Source organism: Aulonocara sp. 'chitande type north' Nkhata Bay, linkage group LG8, assembly GCF_057382095.1.
Source record: "Aulonocara sp. 'chitande type north' Nkhata Bay isolate Kocher_YH1m ecotype deep benthic linkage group LG8, A_spYH_male_GT1.1, whole genome shotgun sequence".
Taxonomy (NCBI): Eukaryota; Metazoa; Chordata; class Actinopteri; order Cichliformes; family Cichlidae; genus Aulonocara; species Aulonocara sp. 'chitande type north' Nkhata Bay.
The window spans coordinates 12,916,307-12,941,671 of NC_141351.1; the positions used below are offsets into that span (position 1 = coordinate 12,916,307).

Here is a 25,365-nt window from a genome sequence, read left to right on the forward strand (position 1 = left end):
AACTGATTCCACCATCTCTCTCTCTCTCTTCCTCCTCTCTTCCATGTCTTTTTTTTTCTCACTGCTCACTCTACTTTTCGTGTAGTCGGCTAAATATTGCCCAGCAACAAAGTTTTGTTCCGAAAAAGTTAAAACTGGATCACAGGAGGCTTCAAAATAGTTTCACTTTTCATAAACTTTTCCAGCTACTTTTGAAAACATTGTAATACTGTTGCCGCCTTCACAGTTACTCATTTGGACCTGTGTGGTAAATAAAGTGGTTTGAGTTAAATCAATAGTTAGACATTCTGGGAATTGCACACATTTGCTTCTGCTGGTGGAGTGTTAGCTGAAAGGGCACAACATAACAGATGGAAATGGAGGTCCAGCTAACCTGGATCTGTCCAACACGTACACCTAAAGAGACCAGCTATTAAATCACAGCCGATATAAAAATAGATAAAACCTTTTTTAATCCCACGTGTGTATGTAGACTGGATTTGGCCCCCTTTTATCTTCAGATCTGCATTAATTCTTCATGGCATAGATTCAACAAGGTAATGGAAACATTCCTCAGAGATTTGGGCCGTATTGACGTGATAGCAATTGCTGCACGTTTGCACATCCATGATATCTCATATTAAACCACATCCCTAAAGCTGCTCTATTTGACTGAGATCTAGTGACTGTAGAGGCCATTTGATTGAACCAATTAGAGATTATTTGAGGTTTGAGGCTTTGCACATCATCCTTCTGGAAGCAGCCATCACATGGGTACACTGTGGTTCCGTTGTGTCGTGAGTTCTCAGAATTGGCTCCCTGAGCAAAAGAATGACAACACCACGGGACGAAAGTTTGATACCATCATGGGGAAGCTCGCGGTTCTCCAACGGGAGATTGAGAGACCTGTGTCGGAGTGTTAAAGAACAGCTTTGAAATTCTCATGAGTTGTTTGCAAAAGAAAAATCACCATCATAATCCAGCTACCCCTTCGGCGCCACCTGTGGGCTCAAGGCTGGAGCCGAACAAAAACTCCCTGATAACGACTGTGTTGAGTCTATTCCTTCCCATTCCATGCAAGGCCACCTGGGTTGGCTGGAAGACTGTTTACTTAGCCTGGCAGGGCCAAGGACACTGTCTCAGCTGAACTATGGACGCGCACATACATACATATACTGATACTGATAAGCACTCACTGACGCATCACCCTCCCTACCCCGGATCCAACGCCACCTCCAACGCTTACCTCTGATGTGGATATCGAGTCAGCTGGAGGCGCAGTCGAAGATTGCAGCGGTCCCAGATCAGATGTACACACTGGAACACTTTCCCATGTTGCTTGTCTGTGTTTATTGTGCTATGGTGTGTTGATACCTGTGCATTCCTATATTATCCCTTTGTGTTACACATTTCGATGTTTTTTTCCTCGCTGCTTAGCCTGACCTGTCTCCCCAATGTGATGTTTGTGTATTGTATGTACGGTCGGCAAGGTCTGTCATCTCGGTTGTGGGCAAAAGACCTGCAACTGACAAATAAAGGCTATCTCATCATCTCATCATCTCAAAGGGCACATTTAACAACACTCAGTTGGTACTGAGGGGCTGAAAGTGTGCCAAGAAATGATCCCTCAACCATTACACCTCTGCCACAAGCTCAAACCATTGTTACAAGGCAGGATGGATCCATGCTTTCATATTGTTTACTCATCTTGTTCCGAATTCTGCAATCAGTACGCAGGCTCCTCAGACCAGGCAACATTTTTCCAATCTTCAGCTGAGCCTGTGTGAATTGTAGCCTCAGCTGCACCTGGGGCGCTTCATCTGCTTTAAGGTTTGACATGTTGTGCATTCTGAAATGCTTTTCTGTCTAAGTTAGTTGTAATTACCTTCTTGTAAGCTCAAAGTAGTTTGGCAATTCTCCTGTGATCTCTCTCATCAGCAAGACATTTTTGCAAATCAAGTTTCGCCCCTATTCTGGTGCCTCTGCTGGATGTGTTGGCAATAGGTTCAAATCACGGGCCAGGGTATGTGACTAGTAAGGGTCCCCAGGCGAGACCCTCAACCACGTTGAGGAACCAGGACATGCTGATGAAAAATGGACTGAGAACATGGAATTGATGTGCTGCACATTGCAGGATGAATTTTAATAATTTAGGAGTTGGACTTTTCCTTTGTTGAGAAAACAAATAAAAACACAAAGAAGCTGAAATAAGCTTGGCAATCTTTATTCAGTACCAAATCTTACAGATTCTTACCGGTGATTTAATTAGAATAGTTTAACATTTTAAATTACTTCTACAATATTTTAAGGTCACGGAAAGAGAATTTGTGCGAAGTAATACACAAGAACATAAATTGACAAATTGTGGAAATATTCATATTAAATGCCAGTTTTGGAGACTTGACATCAAGCTTAAATATGCAGCGACTTCTTAAAATCCTTGCAGTTTGAAGGTTGCGGACCTTTTGTTTAGTCCCTTACTGCTAAAATTCCCCACATTCCAGATTACAAAACATCTTGTCGAGAATTAACATATCTTTACATAATAACGTATTATAATGAGTAGCTTCAACTGAGCCTCATTCAGACTTTTCTTGAAAGACAATATATGGCACGACTGAGAATCAAGTGGAATCCTAGACAAGCAGTAAGATTTTAGTAGGATCAGCAGACTGTTATCTGAGCCGTGTTGTCGGCTGTGTCGTGTCAAACTGGGGCAATACTCTCTTTGTTTTCACGACATAAAAAGATAGTGGCTTTATTTGTTTTCCTTTTTTCAGAGCATTAGCAACTTAATGTTCTTTGATGTACAGGAGCTGATGCATGTTTGATGAACACGCTGTGACTAAGAAGATAATTGAAACGCAAACGCTTAGTTTGCCACCTATTTCCCTCCAACAGTTTCCTTCTCTGTGTTTTTCTCCTGCTCCCTTTCCCGCAACCTAAAACCGACCGAAAACTTTACGACCAATTATTTTCACCCGTTCACCCGTGTGCTCTCCCCCATCCATTCTTCATTCTCCCCGCTGTTGTTAATATTTAACAAAGCTGTCAGATTTGAAGTGTTTTGAAGATGGTAAGTGTTTCTCTGTTGCTATCCAGTATAATACTCATGACCTTGTTTTTCAAAGCAAGCAGTTGAGGGGTTTTTAATATGTTCTTTGAGGCAACAGCACTTTTGCATTATTGTTGACTTAATTGTTTTTCACTTGTTTGTCAAGTGTTTAGTGTAAATATTCTCACAAATTATTTAATATCAAAACTCTCTGATGGGAATAAACCAATGATCTGAATCTTCTTTAACACACTGTAACATATAACAACGCAGGATCTGCTTTCACCAGCTGGAATCACTGGATTACACATTTGCTAATTTATTCAGTCACTTCATTAATAAATTATGAAATAATGACTGAAACAGAGCTTTGCGCCCAAGTCCCGTGTTTGCCGATCAGTGCTCTGCAAATCATTGGATCAGCAGCGTTGCAGCTAGACTCAGGTGACAACGTTTAAGCAGTGTTGGCAGCTGTGGATTGCGTGCAAGCCTGTTCCAGGGCAGTATGTCAGGTCTGCACAGCGAGGGTAGGAATTAGTTCACTAGGCTGACAGAGGCAGGTTATATAAGTCTGAAATTTTAATGTAGGGAATTCAGTGAGAATGGAGAGCCCTGGTCGGAGCTAACAGTGGTATGGGTTTGACTCCACGCCAGCTACTTGCAAGAACGTGTTATAAATGTGTCCATTACTCCTGAATACCTGCTGTTAACAAAAATAGACCAAAGTAGACTTGAAGTGAATGAATTTAGAATTTTCAGGGAAACATGTAGCCTATTAAAATGCAACACTGCAGACAGAGAAGAATTCCAACCCACATTTTTTTCCATCATAGATGCCTGTCACAGTCCAGTAGACATTTCCTTGTGATAGATGTCATTTCATTGTATGCCCTACAATAAATGAGTGACAGTGGTTTCCTTCCTACAGACTCCCATTTTACAGGCTATAAATTTATGCTAGCTGTTTAGCTTTTTTGTCTTCAATTACTTACCAAAAGTAGTTTATAAATACATTTCAGAGTCTCACTTTAAACTCATCATTTTGGTTTTATACACAATGTTTTCAGACTTAAATAAAGAAAAACATAAAAATATACAATTTATTAAATTAAGGGAAACAAAAACGGAAAACCAAAACAATCGACTCTTCTTCTTGTTTTTAGCAGTGAATAGGGACACTGAACAATTAGTATAAAGCAGGTACCACTTTTGAATGTTTAAATGTTTAATATCTCATTTTGGAACCCAACCAGCGCACGTCTATGTGGTGCTTCTGTTGCAAGCTCACTCATTGTTAGCTGGAGTTTTTCACACAAAAAAAAGTATCTGACTGAGGGAAATTGAACCTACTATGACATTAGAGGTGAAATCAACCACATTAAATGAGATGTGAGATTTATTGCCACCCGTACAGTTATGTGACTGTGAAATAATTGAGGAGAAGGGAGGTGAAGGCTATCTGACTGATCAGCCATGGTCACTAGTGGCAGCACAATCTGTCATAGTTAACACCTACTTACTCCATGTTAACCACGGGGCATGCCTCATTATTCACTCCCTCACATGTGAGAGGCAACATGTGAATACATCAGCACATGCACTATTACTATGCTCCGTTGTGTGATGCATTGCAAAGATCTGCCCAGGAAGAGAAAAGGAAAAAAATTATGAAGGCTTAAAGAAAGACAGGAAATAAATGTTCAGTCCACTAATAAGGAGCTATAGGCTTCATATTTTGATGTAGAGCAAAGACACAGGAGTGGTTATGGCTATACTGACACATTGTTTAGCTCACCAGTGATGATTTTTTTTTAATTTCAGTACAAGATGAAATATGTATGGGGTTGTTTGGTAAGGGTGTCAATCATGAGCAATAACAAACTCTCTTTCAGGACAGCTCTAGCAGCATCCAAGTAGTCGTAATAACTTTAAACCCAATTAGCCAGCGGAGCTTATCCTCCCTCCTCCACCCTTTAGACATGCCCATGCCTGCAGGATCACTGACAGACAGACAGACAGCTTGTAGTTAAGTTTAAAAAGATCTGAAAATGTGCAAGCAGTGGCATGCAATTCAGTTAAATTAAATTAAATTATTCATATATTGCCAATTTACAACAGCAGTTACCTCAAGGTTCTTCATGTTATAAGGTAAAGAATCCCAGTAATCGCATGACACCTTATCAGTGAGCTTGTGGTGACAGCGGGAAGGAAGAACTCCTTTTTTTTACTCCCTTTTTATAGGAACCAGACCCAGGGAGGAGCACCCATCCACCCTGACTGGGTGGGGGTGAGGGGAGGGAGAAGAGAGCAGAGAGAGACAAAAGGCAAACTATAGCAAAGCGAGACAGAGTTTATTCATTGTTAATGATTAAATACAGTAGTGGTGTATGAACCACTTTTTTGCAGTTCATATTAGTTCAACAACCACACAATGATTGTGTCTGTTCCAGAGGTGGGTGTTTGTCATGAAGGACTCGTACTATCTTTCTAGCCACATGGGTTTTGATTGTGCTTAATGCAACCAGCAGTTTGTCTGGGTCCTTTTCAGTACCACAGTGTCAGGTTCTTGTTTTAAGTCTGTTAAATTTTGCTTCCTCTTTCGTCACAGACTCTTGTATTTATAGTGTTCTCATTTCCTTGTTTTCCCATTGCATTACTGTATTTACTCACTGTATTGTATGTTGTTGCTGCTGTGTGGGGTTTTTTTTTACATCCTGTTTTATTTTGGCAATGCCTTTCCTTCGTTTTGTCCCCTGTGCTTTTAATTCCTGTCTTTGAAATTCTAGCCACCAAATTGCAGTCTGTATTTGTTGCCATCTTGTCTACAGACAGAAAGAGTGACAGTAAAACTTAAAAAAGTGCAATACAACATTGCTAGGGACCAAAGCAATAGCAGGAAGGCTATACATGTTTGTAACCAATCATCCAGTAAGGAAATGCACATTTTACCCTGGTAACCAGTGGTTTCTGGGGTCAGTTTAAAGACTTGTGTTGCTGAGGACTAACTCTATGACTAGACTAGAACCACCAAAATGCTATAATGGTTTCAAAACACGAGTCCACAAACCAGCGAGTAAACGCATGAATTACACTGAGATACAATCTGTGGCAATAACTGCCTTGAGGTCATTAGTTAACAGCATCTATCTGTCAAGAATTAATACATTGGATATGTGGCTAAATTGTCCTCAGCTGACCTTATTTCCCTCATTGGATCTCTTAGTGCCCACTAATTTAAACTGGTCTTGCTTTACCACCTCTGCTGTATTTAAATAATTCAAGACTGCAAATAATATTGCTGGTATAGTGTTACTAATATATAGTATAATTAAAAGAAACACTTATGTTTATACCTTGCTGCTTTTTAATGCTTTAGTGCATAATTACCAGAGGTGTGGACTCGAGTCACATGACTTGGACTCGAGTCAGACTCGAGTCATTAATTTTATGACTTTAGACTTGACTTGAAAAAATGTTCTAAGACTTGTGACTTGACTTGGACTTTTACACCAATGACTTGGGACTTGAATTGGACTTGAACCGGTTTACTTGAAAAGACTTGATATTTTACCCCAAATACAAAATTTAACATGCATATTATATAGAGATTGAAAATGTGACGTCATTCACGGGTAGAACCGCAAAGGATTCTGGGAACTCGTGGCAAGCGGTACTAGCGCACGCAGGCTTTCAATTAAAATCAGTTATACAGCGATAAAAAGAAACACAAGAAGCCGTTGTATTATTAACTGCAATAGCCGGTCGCATGACAGCCATGGGAAGCCGACGGGTAAAGAGATCGGTTGTTATCGGATTACCTCGTTGAAGAGAAATTGTTCGAGCCATGTTTCCGAAGTAACAAAGAGGTGACGGGTGGCCTGGATTGCAGCCATTCAAAGGTCAAATATAACGTCCCAGAACACTCCAGCTCACAGGTTAGTCTGCTCCAAGCATTTACACGAAGGTCAGTGTTTTTTAAGTAGTTAATACGTCACTTTCATAACATAACTGGTGATACAGGTTACAAGCAAGTCTGGCGCTGAACAGAAATTGTCGCGCTATGCTCCTTTATTTATTGTGCATAAATAGTGAATTGTCCTGACACAATATTGCGTTTCGCCTCTGTTATTATGGTACATTGACAAAAACATATACTTTTATTCACAGGATAAAACAGGTTTTTTGTATCACTAATTGCCCAGTACGATTACAGCATACAGTGTTATTGTCACTGCTACATTTCTGTGATGCTACCAGAAATTATTTCCACTACTAATTAATTACCGTTGAGCTCAAAGGTCCTATTAATAAACGGTTAACGAATGTGTATTTATGACGACGATTTGTGAGACTGGTAAACTTATGATACGTACGATGGTCTTTACTTTCTACACGGTGCATTTCAAGGTCCTGCACCCATCCGTCGGTAAACTGTACCTGGGCTTGTTGCAGTGACCTGAAGTTACTAAACTTCATGAGTGTATGCACTCACTCCAAGAACCGTATGATTATAAATATGCATATAAATATGCTACGATGAGATAGCTGACTTCATCTAACTAGCAAATGTTGTCCAGGCTACGTTGGTGATACAGTTTTTTTAATGTGTATGATATTTTTGTCATGCGATTTTAAAGCCGGTCCTACAACCGCATCCAAGAATGACATGCAGCTTATCTCAGAACTGTCGGTGAAAACTATTCTTGGAGCTAGGTTTAATTGAGCTGCATTTTAAAGAGGTGCAATTTCACAATTTGTGTATATTTTCTAAGTTAACTATTTTGTCATGTGTTGAGAAAAACACAGATTTTAAAATTACATGGTCTAATATTTACATTTAGCATAACTGCAACATTATTTTTTCGTTGTTTTTTTTTTTTAAAGACTCGAAAGGACTTGAAATTCAAAGTTTCAGACTTGTGACTTGACTCGGACTTTTACACCAGTGACTTGAGACTCGACCTCTGACTTGCCTGACATTACTTGAGACTTGACTTGAGACTTGAGGATAAAGACTTGAGACTTACTTGAGACTTGCAAAACAATGACTTGGTCCCACCTCTGATAATTACCCTGTAAAATGTGACACACTTATATTTGCTACTTTTCTTGCTTTCTTTTATCTTGAATCTTTTATTCTGTTCCTCGTTTAAGTTACCATATTTATTTTGTCATCTTTTCTCTTTTCATCTTTTCATTCTCAGTTGGCTTCCATGCAAACTTGCTTTTCATTTTCTTCTTCTGTTTGCACTTCCAGCCCCTCTCTGCTGTCTGGCTTTGTCAATTTGTTGTATATTCACAAATGTTGTTCTGCATTGCCCATTTCCTTCTTTTTCCTTCTGGGTTGACACAACTAATCGATACATATATTTCCGCAGCCTACATTTTGTTTTATTGTGCTTTCCACGAGCTCAGCAATAGTAGACTGATTACATCTAGAAAACCCTTTGAGGCAGATGCAAACAAATTCTACAAATTGCTTCATTCATTTGGTAGCACTTGAGGTAATGTTACTGCGACAAGTGTCAGTTTTTGTTGACATGAATACGTGGCAGTGTAATCCTATCTTTTAGTATTCTGGCTCCAATACTGCTTCAAGTGCCACTGAAAATATAAAAATTGCAACTTGAGTACAGATGAAACCCCACAAAGCAGCAGAAGACAAACTTGAAAGCCTTATAATGAGAGTTTGCAGTGAGAGTTTGCTCAAAGGTGGCATTAAGAGAGCATTAAAACATCTCACTGCTATACAAACAGTTAGCTAGCTTTAACTAGCAATAAAAGGAAAACTTTATTGCATTTTTACATTTTCCTTATTTACTTATAAACTTATTTATTGGGCTCTGTTCCTGCCTTTGTTTATCTTTTCTGCTCTTGTTTGAGTAGAAGCCTTTTGGCTACGAGTATTTTTATTCTACTCAGACAGAACTTTGTTACCCTGGATAATAAAAGGAGCATGGAACTGCACTGCTCATTGAAAGAGGAGTGAAAGAAGCCATCCATGTCCACTGTGAATGGCCCTCTTTGAACAGAGGCGGTGGCTTACGCCCACTCACATCCTGGGCCATCTGACCTCAGGAAATCACGTGTTAGGGTGGGGCCAGATTTCATAATGGGTTTACCCAAAACCTTGGCTGATTGTGACCTACACCCGTTTTCACACCTTAGCTCATGTGATTAGGTAGAGGATCAATAGGGCGTTCATGACCCTGCTGGGGACACTCCCATAGGGCTTAAAATCTGCGACTCTTCACCAATTACTCTTAGAACTGAAGAAGCTTCTCGGATGAGAGGTGAAACGTCTTCAAGGAAACTTAAAGAAGTCCAGATTCTTTTCTTTCCAAGTTCCTTAGGTTGCATTCTTATATATATATATATATATATATATATATATATATATATATATATATATATATATATTTGCACCTTCCTTTATCTGGGAGTTTTTGTTTCTTCTTGTTCTGAAACTCTTTTTCACTTATTGAAAACTATCAATTCAGAACCTTAGCATTAAGACCAGAGGCTTTAAAAACAGTTTGAAAATATGTGCTTACTTTCTGTCTCTTACTAAATATTTTTCTCTGTCCACTTGGGCGCAGCAAGGGAAATGATGTTATTTGGCTACCATTTCTTCACACTAGCAGGTGCCGCCTGTCCCTGTGACACTTGCTGAGATTGGCAGAACAGTATGAGCCTAGTCAACACTGTGGATATGTGTGTGTGTGTGTGTGTGCTCTCTGATGCTGCTGCATTATATCCTTAATCAGCATGTTGCAATCCCACCGAAGTGGTTTAATGGCTGTTCAAACTCCAAATGCAGGGGCACGTATTACTGTAAATCTCATCTATATGTGTTCTCTAGACTTCATTTGATAGAATTATACAAGCTTATGCAAGGAACAAAAAGCAGACTCTAAATGTTGTCTACGTGTGCAGAATTATTGGAAGCTACTCTTTTGTTTTATGATTCAAAGTCCACTTAAACACTGAATGATACACAAAAACGAAATCCTATTGAGTAAATAGGATTTGGGGAAAAAAAAAAAAAACGTCACCGTGCTTTGTGTTTTGCCGTCCTGTCACCACGGCTCTGTTACAGACCATCCTACAAGCAACGAGTCGCGGATCATTTTGCTCTCTGTCCAGCACACTTGAGCCTGACAGTAAACCCCACAGTAAGTTGCTCAGTAAGGCTGTCAGCCATCTGTTGGAACAGAAAATAAGAGGGAAATTTCTTGTCTTGGCAGCATAGAAACTGTGAAAGATACAAAGCAAACAGAACACTGAAAAAAGAAACAGACAGACGCACACTTACACAAGCAACACAGGCAGGCAAAACAGACGGACTGACAGAAAAGACATAGTCAGATGTCGGTCATGACAGCTAAAGGAAAATATTTTGATTTGTTGTCTTTTTCTGCGCACACACATATACAGTCAGTCAGAGTGACAGCGAGAACCTCTCATCAGTCACACGCAGCGACAAGAAGCTGATCACAAACAAAAAAGGAGCTGAACAACTTGAGACAGCATGTCATCGTCTCTATTTTCTCCTATTGTTTCAGGTTAACTTACGTAGCTTCTTTATATTACTATTTTTTAACAAAACACATGTTATCTATCAATATTGCATCTGTTTAAAGCCCAAATTTTCGTTTTTTCCAATCCAGAGCTTGTCTGTTTTATTTGTTCGCTTGTTTTTAGGGCCCTTAACTTTTTTGTTTGCCATTGTTTCTACCTTATTATCTTCTTTATCCTTCCAATATGTTGGCTATACCCTCTACTTATTTCCTCCCCACCCTGCGATCAGTATCCTCTTGTTAACATGCGATGTATCGACTCCCAGGTCTAGGCCTTTAATGCGTCTTATGGGCACCTGTCTTTCCAAAATGCCACTTTGCTGTTTCCCTTGTTGAGTTCACAAAACTAGTCAGTTGTCATTGTGCCTTTTACAGACTTTTATTAGCATAAATCATTTATAGCACACCTTTAAGCTGAGCTTTTAAAAGCTCACAGTGTCCCATGCACCAGTATTTTAATGCCTTTGAAACTGCCCATCTACTGAAGATTTGATAAGGAGTTTTAAGGAGCACATAAATTAAACCCTGACATCATCTCTATTAGTGATGGGATTTCCGGCTCTTTTTAGAGAACCGGCTCTTTCGGCTCCGAACCGGCTCTTCAGGTTGTTTTGTTGCTTTATTTTATTTATGGGGCAGGGATAGCTCAGTAGGTAAAGTGGTCGCCCCATGATCGGAAGGTCGGCGGTTCGAATCCACTTAACGGCTACCCTGAGGTACCCCTGAGCAAGGTACCGTCCCTACACACTGCTCCCCGGGTGCCTGCTTAGTGGGCTGCCCACTGAGTGAATGGGTCAAATGCAGAGAAAAACAAGTAATTTCCCCATGGGGATCAATAAAGTATCCATTATTATTATTATTATTATTTCATTTATTATTAACAATAATATAAAATTATGCACAAAAGGAATTACTAACGTAAAAAAAAAAAAAGTGGTTTTATTTATATATGTTTATATATAGATATATGCGGTGGCCCCTAGAGACAAAACACGTACAAACTCCAAAACACATTTCTAGCATGAACTGAACTTCCAAAGCAGAGCTACTAGATCACTTAAATTACACAATTGAAAGCATATGTGTATTGTTTGTGTATTTATACACAGGCACTCATATATATTCAAATAATTAAAAAAAAAAGTTCATTTACCTGTTATTACCACACACCAAATCCAGTCGTTGGTACTTGCTGGCTTGTGTAGCCACAAGATAACAAAGGCTCAACACTGTGCCCAGCATCCTGGAGCACTTCTGTTGTCTTTTGTACGTGTTTTGAGTTTTTATGTGCTTCTGAGTTTTTATATGCTTCTGAGTTTTTACGTGCTTCGGAGTTTGTACGTGTTTTTACGTGCTTTGGAGTTTTTACGTGCTTTGGAGTTTTTACGTGTTTTGGAGTTTTTACGTGTTTTGGAGTTTGTACGTGTTTTTGAGTTTGTACATGCTTCAGAGTTCGTACGTGATTTGAAGTTTGTATGTGCTTTGTCTCTAGGGGCCACCGTAAATATACTTTTATTTATTCACTCCACATAAAATGTAATAAACAAATCATATAATACAAAAATCAACTATTCACATTTCAACTTTTAACTATTTAAATTTTAAGCTTTTTCCTTTTACAAATTTAAAGTGAAAAGAACACAAAACACTGCAAACCACAACACAATTAAATATAAATTATAATATGAAAACAAACAGAAGATGCACATTCTCTGTCATATGGACCTGCATGAATAAACTTTCTGAATCCTTTATCATCTGCAACCGAAAATAGTTGTGGATGATTACTATATCTTTCTAATGTTGTTGTCCCTGCCTCTCTTTCTCTCTCTCTGGCTCTGTTCCTGTGCTACTGAGTGTAACTACCGCCCCTCCCCCCCCTCTGCCCAGCGTAAAGCACAAGGCTCGCGTGCAGAGTGAAGCGGAAAAAAAGTGCGAGAGAGAGAGAGGGTGAGAGAAAGAAAAAAAAAAAACCCCACGTGACGGCTCGCGATAAGGAGCCGGCTCGCGTCGTTCACGTCAAAGAGCCGGCTCTAAGAGCCATTTCGTTCGCGAACGACCCATCACTAATCTCTATGGTCAAAACTGGTCACGGTACGACGACAGAAACTTCAAGGGTTTAGGAAAAATGTTGGACTCAAAATTGTGGGTTTGAGTCATCACTTAAGTGTATTTCCATGTTATTATTCCTTTTTTTTAAAGAAAGTTTAAACGAATCAATAAAAAAGGTAGAAGACAATTCTTGTATAGAAGCTTTTGCTTACTAAAAAATAGAAAAAGGACACCAAAGGTGATGTTTAAGAACTATATTGGACTCTTTGGAAGTATTTTTGTCAATCATGACAAGATGCTGAGAAAAGACTAGAAGTCGATGGTGATTCAGGATCCAAATTTTTGCTTGGTTAACCTTGTTCAGATATATTATAGCTGCACATAAATGTATTTATTGATTTTCTACAAATAACTAATCTAGATAACTGCTTTAGCTATTTAGGATGCTATAAACGAATCATTGTCATAACTTATGCTCTTCTCGGTTGCTTGGTTAATATCAGGTTCTGACAGGGAGGCATAAAAGCAGCAGGATTGTCTGTTAACGTGTCCTATTGAAGCAATGCGGTAAATTTAACTTTTTTTTTTAATAGAAGTAGGTTTTGCGTTGGTGTAAAAACAGGATGAAATGCAACACTTTAAACAAAGCCATTATGTAATATTGCTAATTAGCTATGTGCTGTGGTTGCTAATGCAATGTAACCATTTGGAGCACTCAATACGTGGTTAAAGCAGGCTGGTTCAGTAACTGATTGTTCAGATAAAGAGTGGTTTGGAAATGCATCAGAATAATGGAAACTCTAAATGGAAAAAAAAAAATCAAGGTATTAAGCAAACCTTTGAATCAAAGCAGTCACCTTTAAAGTTCAGGGCGCAGACTCTGGCTCTTTCCTATTTTCTCTTTTCTTCTGTCTGTGTAGTACTGACATGGACAAAGTCTCCTTCTTTTTTTCTTGCTTCCTTTTTCCTTAAGTAATCTCTTGTTGCCACCACCCCCCCCCCCCCCCCCTCCACCCACCCCTCCTCTTGTTCTCTGTTTTCTCCGTTTCCTTTTTCTGTTTCCACTGCATTTCCACGTTTCCTCTTCGTTTCCTTTGTCTGAGTCTCTCTCGCGCTCGCTCGCTCTCTTCTGGGTGTATTTCCGCTCCTCTCTGGAGGAATAAAAGTTTTTGAAGTTCCACCAGAGGAGAAGCGCCTTCAGCCCTAATACACTTCATCCTGGTTACTGACGCTTACAACATGGCCTACTATTGTCTGCCAGAGTGCTCTGTCAACTTTAGGGAATTAAACATGAGGCAGCGACTCAGCCCAACACAGACATGCACACAAAGAAAGAGTCTCACAGTTGTGATCCAGAACTTCTTTTTTCACAGAGATGAGTCCAAAAATGTATATGAAAATGTGTTTTTATTGATACAAGAAATTCCTTAGATGGATTGTTGCTGTTCTTAAATTGATTTTTTTGTGATATATCTGTCTAGCTGTCTGACTGGGCAACATTGTTTTAATTCCCTGTAATTGTCTGGTACTGACGTCTTTTATTACATCAACTAGCACAACGCTGGCAACCACTGACAAGGAACAAGCATTAAAAATGAGCTTTGACACAATATAGCTAACATCTATGTGGCACATTTCTCTTAAAATAAACCAAAAAATGTATACTTTGGTGTATTAACTAGTTATGCAAAAAACAAGTGCAGTGTTTTGATGTGGACTGCAGGCCAGGTATTAACACTGTGTTAGTACTGTGTGATTATAATGCAAAGGTGCATTCAGTAACTGTTATCAAATATTCTGTGTCATGCATGATGCAAAAAGAATCCTTGTTTTTAGCTCTATGATCAAATATTCCACCGTTAAATCTCTAAAACACATGTTTGCATGTATAGTTGACTGTAGCACTGATAAAGCAAAGTTATATTTATTCAACCAGGAAAGCCAACTGGCATAAAATAACTTCTGCACTCTTAGACTTCTTTTTTAAGTGTGTCCTATTTAAGTTCGCCATATGGATACAAATAATGATTTCCAAGCCTTTTTTTCCCTTTTTTTCTGTAATTAAACATAAATTTAGCATTTATTAAAGTGGATGGCAAATTTGGGACACATTAACTTTATCAATATCACTTTAAAATAAGTGGCACAGCCTGTCAGTGTTTTCAAGCCTGATAATTCTGATTAAAGCTGCTGGGATTTTCTGTCTGTATCTCTTTAATTGTGATTGATCTACACTTAATCAGGAAGCTGGGGTCATATTGCTTGGCAGAAGCACAGTGTAATATTCTTTTACTGAGGCGAGCTTTCATTCAGATGAACTTCCCCATCTTGTTTGCATATTCAGCGTAGACATTTAGGCTTAGTGAATCAACAAAAGACCTTCTGATTAAATCAGTATTTATTGATTACAAATGTCTGTTGATAATACAGTACTGTAAAAAAAACTTTTGAGCCCCTTCATTTCTGTTTTCTAGGAGAATGTGAAATAGGTGCAGCAATTTATTGGAACATGGGCAAACAAAAGTGGAAATCCAGTATATAAGGCAGATTTTTGGCTGATAGCGCTTTGGGAATCATCTTGTTGGTGCAAAAATACTGTTTTGTGCCTGTCAAACTTTGATATCTTTGACATTTTTCATAGATTCAACTAAAGAAATCTGAGCAAATTATGTGTCTTTGTGATAGGCTATGCAAAAGATACCATCTGAAATGGGCTCTTTATGAAGTTTTCTGTCATGTTGTGTAGACAGAGCACTGGCTCATGTCTTAGGTGGATTTTTAATGTCCGAATGATTCATGGAACATTCCTTCCTTCACCCACACGCTGTGCCGGCAGATGACCGCCCCTCCCTGACCCTGCTTCTACCGCTTCCTGTTAAAAGGGTGTTTTTCCTTCCTACTGTCCCCTAAGCACTTACTCACCCAAGTTTGTCAATGCGATAACTTGAGTACAAGGTGACGCCGGGTTTTCGAACTGATACCACAGTTTTATCACCTAATCTCATTGACCTTGACCTCAAAGTCAGAGTTCATCTTTTTAATATGACGTCTAATAAAGCACAAATCTATACCTACGATTAATACTGCCATGGTTGTTAAGGTTTGAGGTTATGAACTCAGTGATTTTAACTTATGAGAGTCTCACTTCAAAGGGTGACTGGGCTTCAAAGGCAACTGTGACTCATTATTGTTTGTGTGACAATTAAAATAATTGTTGTTGAGTGGCTACATACTTAATCGAAAGTAACATCTTGACCCTGAAGCACGTTTTATTTTTTAAACCATTTTTAGAGGAAACTGATGACAGCTATTATTCAAAATACATCTAAATTTCATTTGCATACTGTATCTGCTATGCTTATACACATCATGTCCATAATAAATGCCATGACATATTTAGCCTGTACGCTTTAGGATATCTGTATGCTTGTAGTTGCTCAATGTACAAATTAAATATGCATCATGGGATTTTGCTAGGAGTTAGGAGTTAAGGTTATTTGAGAACCTTGAATATAGCATCACCTGTGGTTGATTATTGGGAAAAAGGATTAAATTTATGATATAAAATTGACCCAATTATGTTGAAAAAAAATCCACTAATACTTTATAACTCTGACAAATTATGTTTTGTGTTTCATTTGTCATTTAAATACACTTCAAACTCACCTTTTGAGCTCTTTGGTGTTTTATCAGGATCATAATATGACATCCATGCTTCCCTAAGGAGGTTAATCAGCTTTAATGAATGATGCCATGATTTTTAAGGGTGAATGCAAGCAGATGATTAGAGCATTCCTTCTCTTACTAGTCAGCACCAGAAATACTTGCTGGTATCATATTTTATTATTGTTAATGGAAATAAACTATCAGTTGTAAGATGTTACTCAGCAAACTGCCTCTAGTCCTAGCAAACAGCAGCAGCTCGCTTCGTGATGGAAGGTTGTAAACAAGCAAGGTGAAAGGAGAGCTGATCTAAGCAGGCAAAGAGGAGGAAGAGACTGCTTTGAAGATAGTGGTTACTAACAGGGAGCTAATGGAGCTAACCGGCTAAATAATTATTCACAGTTGCTTTTAGCAACTATACAAAAACATAAAACACAAGCATTAGCTATGACTGTAACATGGCTATTTATGAAAGGACACAGATAGCCAACTCCTGTATTTTGGCTGTGGTAGAGTAAACTGCCATATTCTCTCTTGTAATCTGAACAATGCAACACTACATTGAGCAGAAGGGCATGGATGCAAAGAAGAAAAGCCTGCTAGCGCTAGCACCACTAACAGCAGCAAAGTGAGCTGGCATTTTGTTATGCACAGTGCAAACCGCCACACAATTTAGCTGCAGAATATGATTAATTGATTCAGTTAATCACATTGTGCAGTATGTATTTAAGTGCAATGAATCAATTCATAAATACACACATAAAATCTATCAAGACAGTCGCTTAGCAACTTATCTCCTTTAGCTTATTTTACTTTGTGGATGTTTTCTGAGTAACTGACACTATAGTTTATTAGTGTGCTCACTTGATTGCTTGGTTTTCAGTTTTGTTATGCATTTTATAGGATTTTTAATAGCTAAACACAGTTGCACAGCTGAAATTCCACTATAAAGGTTCCTTCGTGTCCAAACAGTCCTGGCTAGTTTGCATTGTTTAGACTCTCACCCTCTATCGGTGACTTCTGTATGTCATTATGTAACACACTGGCATAATTTTGTTTGGCCCTTTAAAAAAAAAAAGAAAAGAATAAACAGCTGCCTCGCTTGCAGTTTTGGTTCAAACTTTGATTGATCTGGGTGGTTCATGTTAGAAGGGGGAGAAGCTCTGAAAATGTCTGCATATTTAATAGAAAGAGGCACTGTGTCAATGTACAGGATGAAAACAATGATGTGTGTAAGATGTGCACTCAAAGTTTTGAAACATTTAGGACTCATAAAAATTAGACCCAACTGCCCACAGGCCTAACACCTCCGTGACTGGCCCCGGGGCTGACATACCACCACATCACACTGGAGTAAATGCAACTTGCTAAAGTAACAGAAAGACAACTGTGATGTCTACAGGCATGGGGGGAAAAAATGGAGAAGCCCATTAACCACAGGTCCCCACAGACTGACCGGATGGGGTAACCTTCCAAACAAGCGAATCCCTCATTATCGAATCTTTCATTCAAGAATCATTTCCAGTGGATCAACTTCTAGATCTTTTACAGTTTTTCCACACATGAATTCTTTACAAAAGCAGAAAGACGAACTGCTCACCCATCAGTACTTCATTTTTCGACCTTATGCTCGGCAAATTCATTGACACAACCACTCCAATCTAAAGTCCTGACAGTGCATTCATTCCGCTCTCTTCTTCTTTTACGCAACTTTTTTTTTTTTGCTTTGGCTTGTTAAACACTTAAAATGCTGCTAAAAGACACTTGTTGCCATAAAAGCGATCCCACACATACAGTAATACACTTTCCAGCACGACCAGTGCCAGCAAAACTTTTCAGAAGCTCCGCTTATTTTTAATTAGTGGAGTTTGGAATAATTGAGTAAATATGTGCAGCTAAAATTCAGTTCATAAGGAAAATGTAAACTACATAAAGTTCAGCTCTGGCTCCCAAGAAGATCCAGGACTTGACAGCAAATATATGCATTCTTTGCAGTGTGGTAGTGCCCGCTTAATACTGGGCTGCTTTTACCTTCTGGGCCCTGGGGCATTGTTCTGGCTCCCTCTTCTGAAGCTGAGACATCCTTTCTCTGTTGAGACAGCATGTCTCTACAATATCCAAGGAGCTTTAAGATTCCTGCAGGCTTGCTGTGACACTGTCATTTCTAAAGCTGGAAACGTACGCGCGTAGAGCTGGAAAAACTTGTTATTAATATGTCATACTCGGTTATGAGAATCATTTAGTCTAAGAGGCACTTGTTAAATAAAGCTGCTCTTAGTTCAAGTCCCAGTCACTACAGAGTTTCCCCTCAGAGGTTTGGTGGAATATCACAGTTTTATTTTCATTGTCAGCCAACTTTATCTCCACTCAGAGGGTTGGGCAAAAGTAATTTGACTCTGTCACAGGAATTTCTGCCACGGGAGATTCATAAATTAGTCTCTAATTAAACAGACAGCAGATTTTGCATGATGAGGAGCAGTTAATGTTGTCCTAACTGAATAAGCCTAGTTGAGTTCAGTATCAGTATATTAAGGTCCTGCTCAGGTAAATTTTTTATGCAGATTAAATAATGTTCTCAGTGTGACTGCAAAACTAAGCAGATAAAGAATGAAACAAGGGTAAGGTGCTTGCATATTATAGTTCACTATCTCGAATATTTCACGTAATTGAATTCCATGATTGGGAGAAATGAACTTTTAACAAGAGACACCGTCAGTGTCGGCGCTTGACTCGTCCTCTGTAGCTACAGATGTAAGTAACTGAAACCTTGTGCAGAAAAACACTACAGCTCCGATAGAAAGATGAAAGCACAGCATGGAGGTGCTTGATTTGATATTATGAGTGCTATTTTGAATTTCCCTTGTACTCAGCTCTGTGTTTAAGCCGTGACATTTAACAAATATCTATCTGATTTGTAGGAACTGCGTTCAATTAAAAGCTAAAATTGCAAGGGTTTGAACATTAACAGACAGTTACCAGACCTTAGATCATACATAAGAGAGCTTAGGTGTGGCTCACCCTTGACTGAGAGTGTTTAGATTAATGTAGAGTTGTGTGTCAGTATCGTGAGTGACTGAAAGATGTTTTTCCTTGTACTTAACTGAACTCACTTTAAATGATGCTGCTACAAACCAATCCAAGACCAATTAATAGATATGTACACACAGAGTCAGACAGTATACAAATGTTTCTTTAACTTCAAAGAAACTTTTTCCCCTTCATCTCTGTGTTCTCACTATGAAATTTAATGAATCTCATCCTAAGTGGTTAAAACACACTCACACACATGCACACACAGAGACAAGACTGCATGCACGCCAGCTTAATATATCTCTCCGCTCTTCTGTGGAGCATTTCAAATGTGGCACATTTTCCACCGCACGATCTGAAATGTTGTTAGCACCACTGGCATTTTACACTGCACAAAAATATTTCCTTTCCTCTCATCATCCACAGGTTTCTATATTTCCCATTGTGGCGGCAATCCCTGTGAAACAATCATTTGCTTTCATGCACGAGCACAACGATTGATCAAAGATGTTAGATTGCCACAAAGTGGCTGTGAGGTACAGACACAAAATGAATATTAAATGATATCTGAGCTTTGGATTGGGATGATGTCTCACCCATAGGGATGTAATGGAGGGCGATGTCAATATGGAAAGTGTCTTTTTCTACTGAAGGGATGGGAAATCGGTGCATCCATTTCCAAGAAGTCAAACTTGGTAAGCTGAGATTCAAATGCAAGGGAGTAGATTGCAGGTGAAGTGTTTTTCACATTACATTAATCTAAGCTTAACCATATCCATAACCCTCTGCAGAGTCTCTCTGCTCTCTCAGAAGACTTGCAATCAAATGCTCTGCAACTCCTTTTGCCTGCTGCCTGTTTCTTTTAGTTGTGGAGAGAATCTCTAAATATGCTTCCAGATTGCATTTCACTGAGACCCTGGGTACGGGTCAGGCATTACATAAAGGCAACACCTGCAATTTACTTGAATTTTTTTTTTCTTCTCTATTTTCCAATGAGTGAGGCCACCAGATGTTTTTATGCTGCTGCTTTCAATGTTGCACACTGCACAGCTAAAAGTGAATCAGTTGATTGGGACTAACTGTCTGCTCTGTCTCTCTCTGTTCGCCCAGCTGGATGCTTGGTGAAGCATGGTGGTGAAGATGGTTAGAATGCGCTTAACGGGGCCGCTGTCATGGGGCTGGTGCAAATGGTCAAGTGTAACAGGAATGGGAGTCCTGTATCTGCTGATGCTATCAACCTGCCTTGGCCAAGACACGGAAGGTAAAGCGAGTTTCTCTTTGCATGTCCTGATCACTGTCCTCCCTCTCCACTTTGTCTCTTTGTTTTGTCTCATGTGTCTCATTCAGTACTTCAGTCTGCTTTAATATCAGCACTGTGCATGACTTTTTTGAGTCAAGGCTTATTTTAGGTAGTAAAGTGCAGGATTTTTTATTCTTTCATGATTTCATGTGTGACAAGGTCTTGTCTGGGGATCTTGAATGTAATCGCTTTTACTTTTTATTCTAACATCTACTGCAGCTTTTTTCCTGTTTATATTACATTTTATACCCATTTCTGCCAGTACTTCAGAATTAATACCATCTGCTTAAGCCACGCTTCGTGGGTTATTGATTCTTTTTGATTTTATGACTTACATGCAGTGTACCATGTAGCGATAGTCCTCCCTGCTCACCCTGAAAAAAGTAAATTTTTATCTCAATTATGCATAAAATAATGATGATTTTTTTTCTTTTTCTTTTTTGCTGAATTATTGTCATGGCTCAAAGTACTGTATTGCACCTTGGTTCAGCAGACCAAACTATATTTCTGCTGTTGAAATACCAATATGGTGGTTTGAAGAGGCTGCATATGGAAAAGTAATAGCTTTATTGGTGTTTGGGTTTTACACGTAAACACAGTTGTTCAACGTGTCCAGCAGGTAAAGTCTTGGAGGAGTTGCCACAGTTCATCTCAGTTGCTCGTGTCTGTTTATGAATAGAGATGGACCGATCAGATATTATGTATCGGTATCGGTCCGATACTGACCTAAATTACTGGATCGGATATCGGAGAAAAATAAAAAATGTAATCCGATCCATTAAATATCACGAAAGCACCTCACAAAACTTGCAACACGCCGTAACTCACCTCAGAACGTTAGCACGTCGGAGCAGTATGCATCACGTGATAGAGCGGCTGTGGCATGCGGGACCTGTCGGTGGTCTGGATAGCATTTGGAGCTTCGCTAGCAACCCGGCATTTCATCTCCAACAAAGTTATCCCCGAGAGAAGTAAAGCAAGTGTGTAAGTCCATCTCTGAATGTTTGTAAAGCATTCCTGCGTTAAGCTTAACAAGCGATATATGGAGCGACTGCCTCTTCTTGCTGCTACTTCAATCATGAAACTGCTTAACGATCAGCTGATCGGCTTTTCTGTCGCCAGTCGTGTCTCTAGTTTGTTTTTGGCCCACTTTGCACCAGAAAGAGGAAACCAGGGGCTGAACAACAGCAGCACGTTTAAGCTTGATCAGCTGTTGTTAGAATTTATTTAATATTACTTTCTACTCGAGGATCTTTTTCTACGTAGCTGACGCTGGTAACTGTGCAGGGGCGGATCTAGCAAAGTTTAGCCAGGGGGGCCGATAGGGCATTAACAGGGAAAAGGGGGCACAAAGACATACTTTTCTTTCTTATTCTCATTTAAAATGTCGAGCTTTTAATAAAGAATTATCTGACACCCAAAGTTTTAATTTGATGTAAAATGAATAGAAGTCAATTACTGTATATAGTAACTATTAAGTCTAACATACCCTAGTAAGCTATAGTACTTTTTCCTTTGGGAAGGCACCATCTGTGAATTCTGCAATTTTGTTGAAGAAAGATGTTGAATCTATTTAATATTTCTTGAAAAATAATTTATTTCTGTGCATTTTTTTCCACACTGCATCAAATTAAGGTTGATTACGTCGATTAAGCATCATGAGGTGGCGCGTGAGGGGTGGTTCCCTATTTTTTATTTATTTATTTTTGTTGTTGCTGGGAGTTGGAACCCTATTAGTTAGGTTGCTTAATATTTACGCTAAGTACTCTTTAAAATACCAGAATAGGGAGGATGGTGTAGGTTTAAGTTTATTAGATTGATCAGTATTGCTGAACTATGAAATATTTTTTTTTGCATACAGGTATAACAGAATAGCTTTAGTGTAGTTGTTGTTTTAAACTTGAGTATGAACTTATACAAAATGCAGCAAGATATTAAAAAAAACAGTTTTGTTGATTAAAAAACACTATATCGGATTCATATCGGTATCGGCAGATATCCAAATTTATGATATCGGTATCGGACATAAAAAAGTGGTATCGTGCCATCTCTATTTATGAAATCCCAGAATGCCATGATGAAGTTACGATCAGGGCTCTGCGGGGGCCATACCATCTGTTGCAGGACTCCTTGTCTCTGAAGATGGTTCTTTATGACTCTGGCTGTATGTTTGGGACCATTGTCATGCTGCAGAATGAATTTGGGACTAATTAGACACCTCCCTGTTGGCGCTGCATGACGGATAAGAATGTTGATAGTAAACCTCACAAGACTCCAAAAAAAGTTGGGGAGGCAAACCTGACAGTGAACCACCACAGTGAAACTGCAACCTATTACAAGCTCAAAGTTAGAAATAGCAATTTAATGGGGATCTTTATGTTGTAAATGTATATGGTCATCACCTAAAGTCCTTTGTCTTGTTTACAGACAGATTTAAAGACGGACTAATTTAGTAAATGTCATGTAATAGTTGCATTTATATGAAAGTTTCATTGAAATTACAAATAATATACAAGAAGAAGAAACAAAAGAAGCAAAAGCAGAATAGCCTACCTAACCAAAGACATGCTATTGATTCCAATGTAAATGTTAAGGTGGGTGTCAGGGCTGCACTGGCCATCGGGCATACCCAGTGGGCCGCTCGTGATTTTTCATTTTTATGGGCCGATGGGGTTTTATTTCTTTTCTTTTTTTAACGGTATAAATGATGTGGTGGATTGGCCAGTTGGTCATGATCGACTCTGGGCTGAACCAATTACAGCCGAGGAGGTCGAACTTTATAGTTGAGGTGAAAAGGAACGCAATTTGTCCCGTACTACTTCAGCTAGAAAGATGCTAATTCAATCATGAAACTCATCAATGATCAGCTGATTGGCGTTTCTCTTGCGCCAGAAAGAGGAAACCAGCGGAGGTCGCGCTACACAACAGCAGCACATTTAAGCTTGATCAGCTGTTGTTAGAATGTATTTAATGTTAATTTCTACTATCAGCTGATGTTTGCTGGAGCCACAGCTGTAAAAGCTGCTCGTCATGATATCGGTTTGGATATGTGGTGAGAGGGAAACATGAAGATGAAACCAGGAGATATCCTTACTGAATCATCAGAGCTGAACAGGTGACGGAGAAACAGGTTTACCTTTTAGGTGACATGAATGAGTTGAAGGGAAGTTATGAACTGTTTCTGAGAGACAAATAACACCAGGATCCTTTTCTATGTAGCTGACAGCTGGTAACTGTGCAGGGGCGGGTCTAGCAAAGTTTTGCCAGGGGGCCAGGCAGGGCATTAACAGGGAGAGGGGGGCACAAAGAAATACTTTTCTTTCTTATTCTCATTTAAAATATTTAGCTTTCAATAAATAATTATCTGAATCTTCCAACCAAAGTTTTCATCTGATGTAAAATGTATAGAAGTCCATTATTGTATTCAGTAAATATCAAGTCTAGTATATACCCTAGTAAGTTATAGTATTCTTTCCTTTGGGAAGGTACCATCTGTGCAGTCTGCTATTCTGTTGAAGAAAGATGTTCAATCCATTTAATTACTGGAGAAAAATAATAGATTTCTGTGAATTTGTTTTATACGTGCATTAAATTAAAATCGGTTTTGTCAATTAAGCATCTTGAGGCAGAGGGTACGGGAGTGGTTCCCTTTTTTTTTCTTTTTTTTTGCTGGGAGTTGGCAACCCTATTAGTTAGGTATATGTAATTATAAATTAGGTTGTTTTATATTTTTGCTAAATACTGTTTAGAATACCAGAATAGGGAGGATGGTGTAGGTTTAAGTTTATTATAAAGGCTCTTTGGCTTTTCCTATAATACCATGGTGGGCCGGTCACTAGTCAAAATGCCCGGGCTGATTTTTTTTGTCCCAGTCCAGCCCTGGTGGGTGTTTCAATCTTTAAATCACTTGCTTTACAGCCCAAGTGATAAAGAGTATCTCTTCTATCACTTCACAATATATCAGTAATATCCAATGAGTTTAACACGAGCAATAACTAAAGGGGAAAAGTTGCCTACAAGTTATTGTAATGCTGAAAAAATATCCACATTCTGATTTCTCTGAACCTAGGGGAAGCTGAAGCAAGGTGAAGGATAAATGAAGTCATCACCTATGGGAGAGCTCAGCGTAAAACTCTCTTGACTTTCTGCTCGATTTATCTGAATATTAATATTCCATTTAACTCTTAGTCCTTGAGATTTATCTGGTTGGCATTTAAGTGACAGGGGTGTTAGTCAGAGGTGAGCGTCTTTGAGCGCCCATGCATCTGCGCAGAGATAGAAGGGGAACGTGCACTGATCAGCCAAAATGTTAAAACAAAAAAAAACTAGCCTCAATTTTGGTATCTTGCTTCAAACTAAGTTTTAAAAGTGCATTTCCCCTTACAAGTTATCCTTATGTAACACATGCCCAAAGTTAAATGAGATCCAGCATCTTTAAAGGCTCAATCAAGAGTGTTAATGTTCATTTTATTTGGCTCATCCCATTAAAACACAGAACAAATACCATGTTATAACAAACACACTATCTATATATTTACTATATTGATATTATAGATATTATAGCTCAGTAACAGTAGAGTAAAAATATAACAAGTTTTGTTCAGTTAGGAAACGTTGGTGGTTAGCCAATGATTGCACTGAATTGTTTTGCAATCAGAGACCCATTGCAAGTAGTTCCTGTGCAGGTAACCTGGTGGGAGGGAACA

The 25,365-nt window shown here is 38.9% G+C and overlaps 1 protein-coding gene across 1 annotated transcript in view; it reads left to right on the forward strand.

Annotated features, from left to right (window-relative positions):
• The window catches only part of LOC147323344 (protocadherin-15-like), a 233,088-nt gene that overhangs the window by 9,965 nt on the left and 197,758 nt on the right, over positions 1 to 25,365 (forward strand). Inside the window, exon 2 of the mRNA XM_086303646.1 lies at positions 20,470 to 20,620. Coding sequence (XP_086159772.1) covers positions 20,488 to 20,620 — 133 coding nt within the window. The 5' untranslated portion in view covers positions 20,470 to 20,487. The remainder of the gene's footprint in view (positions 1 to 20,469; positions 20,621 to 25,365) is intronic.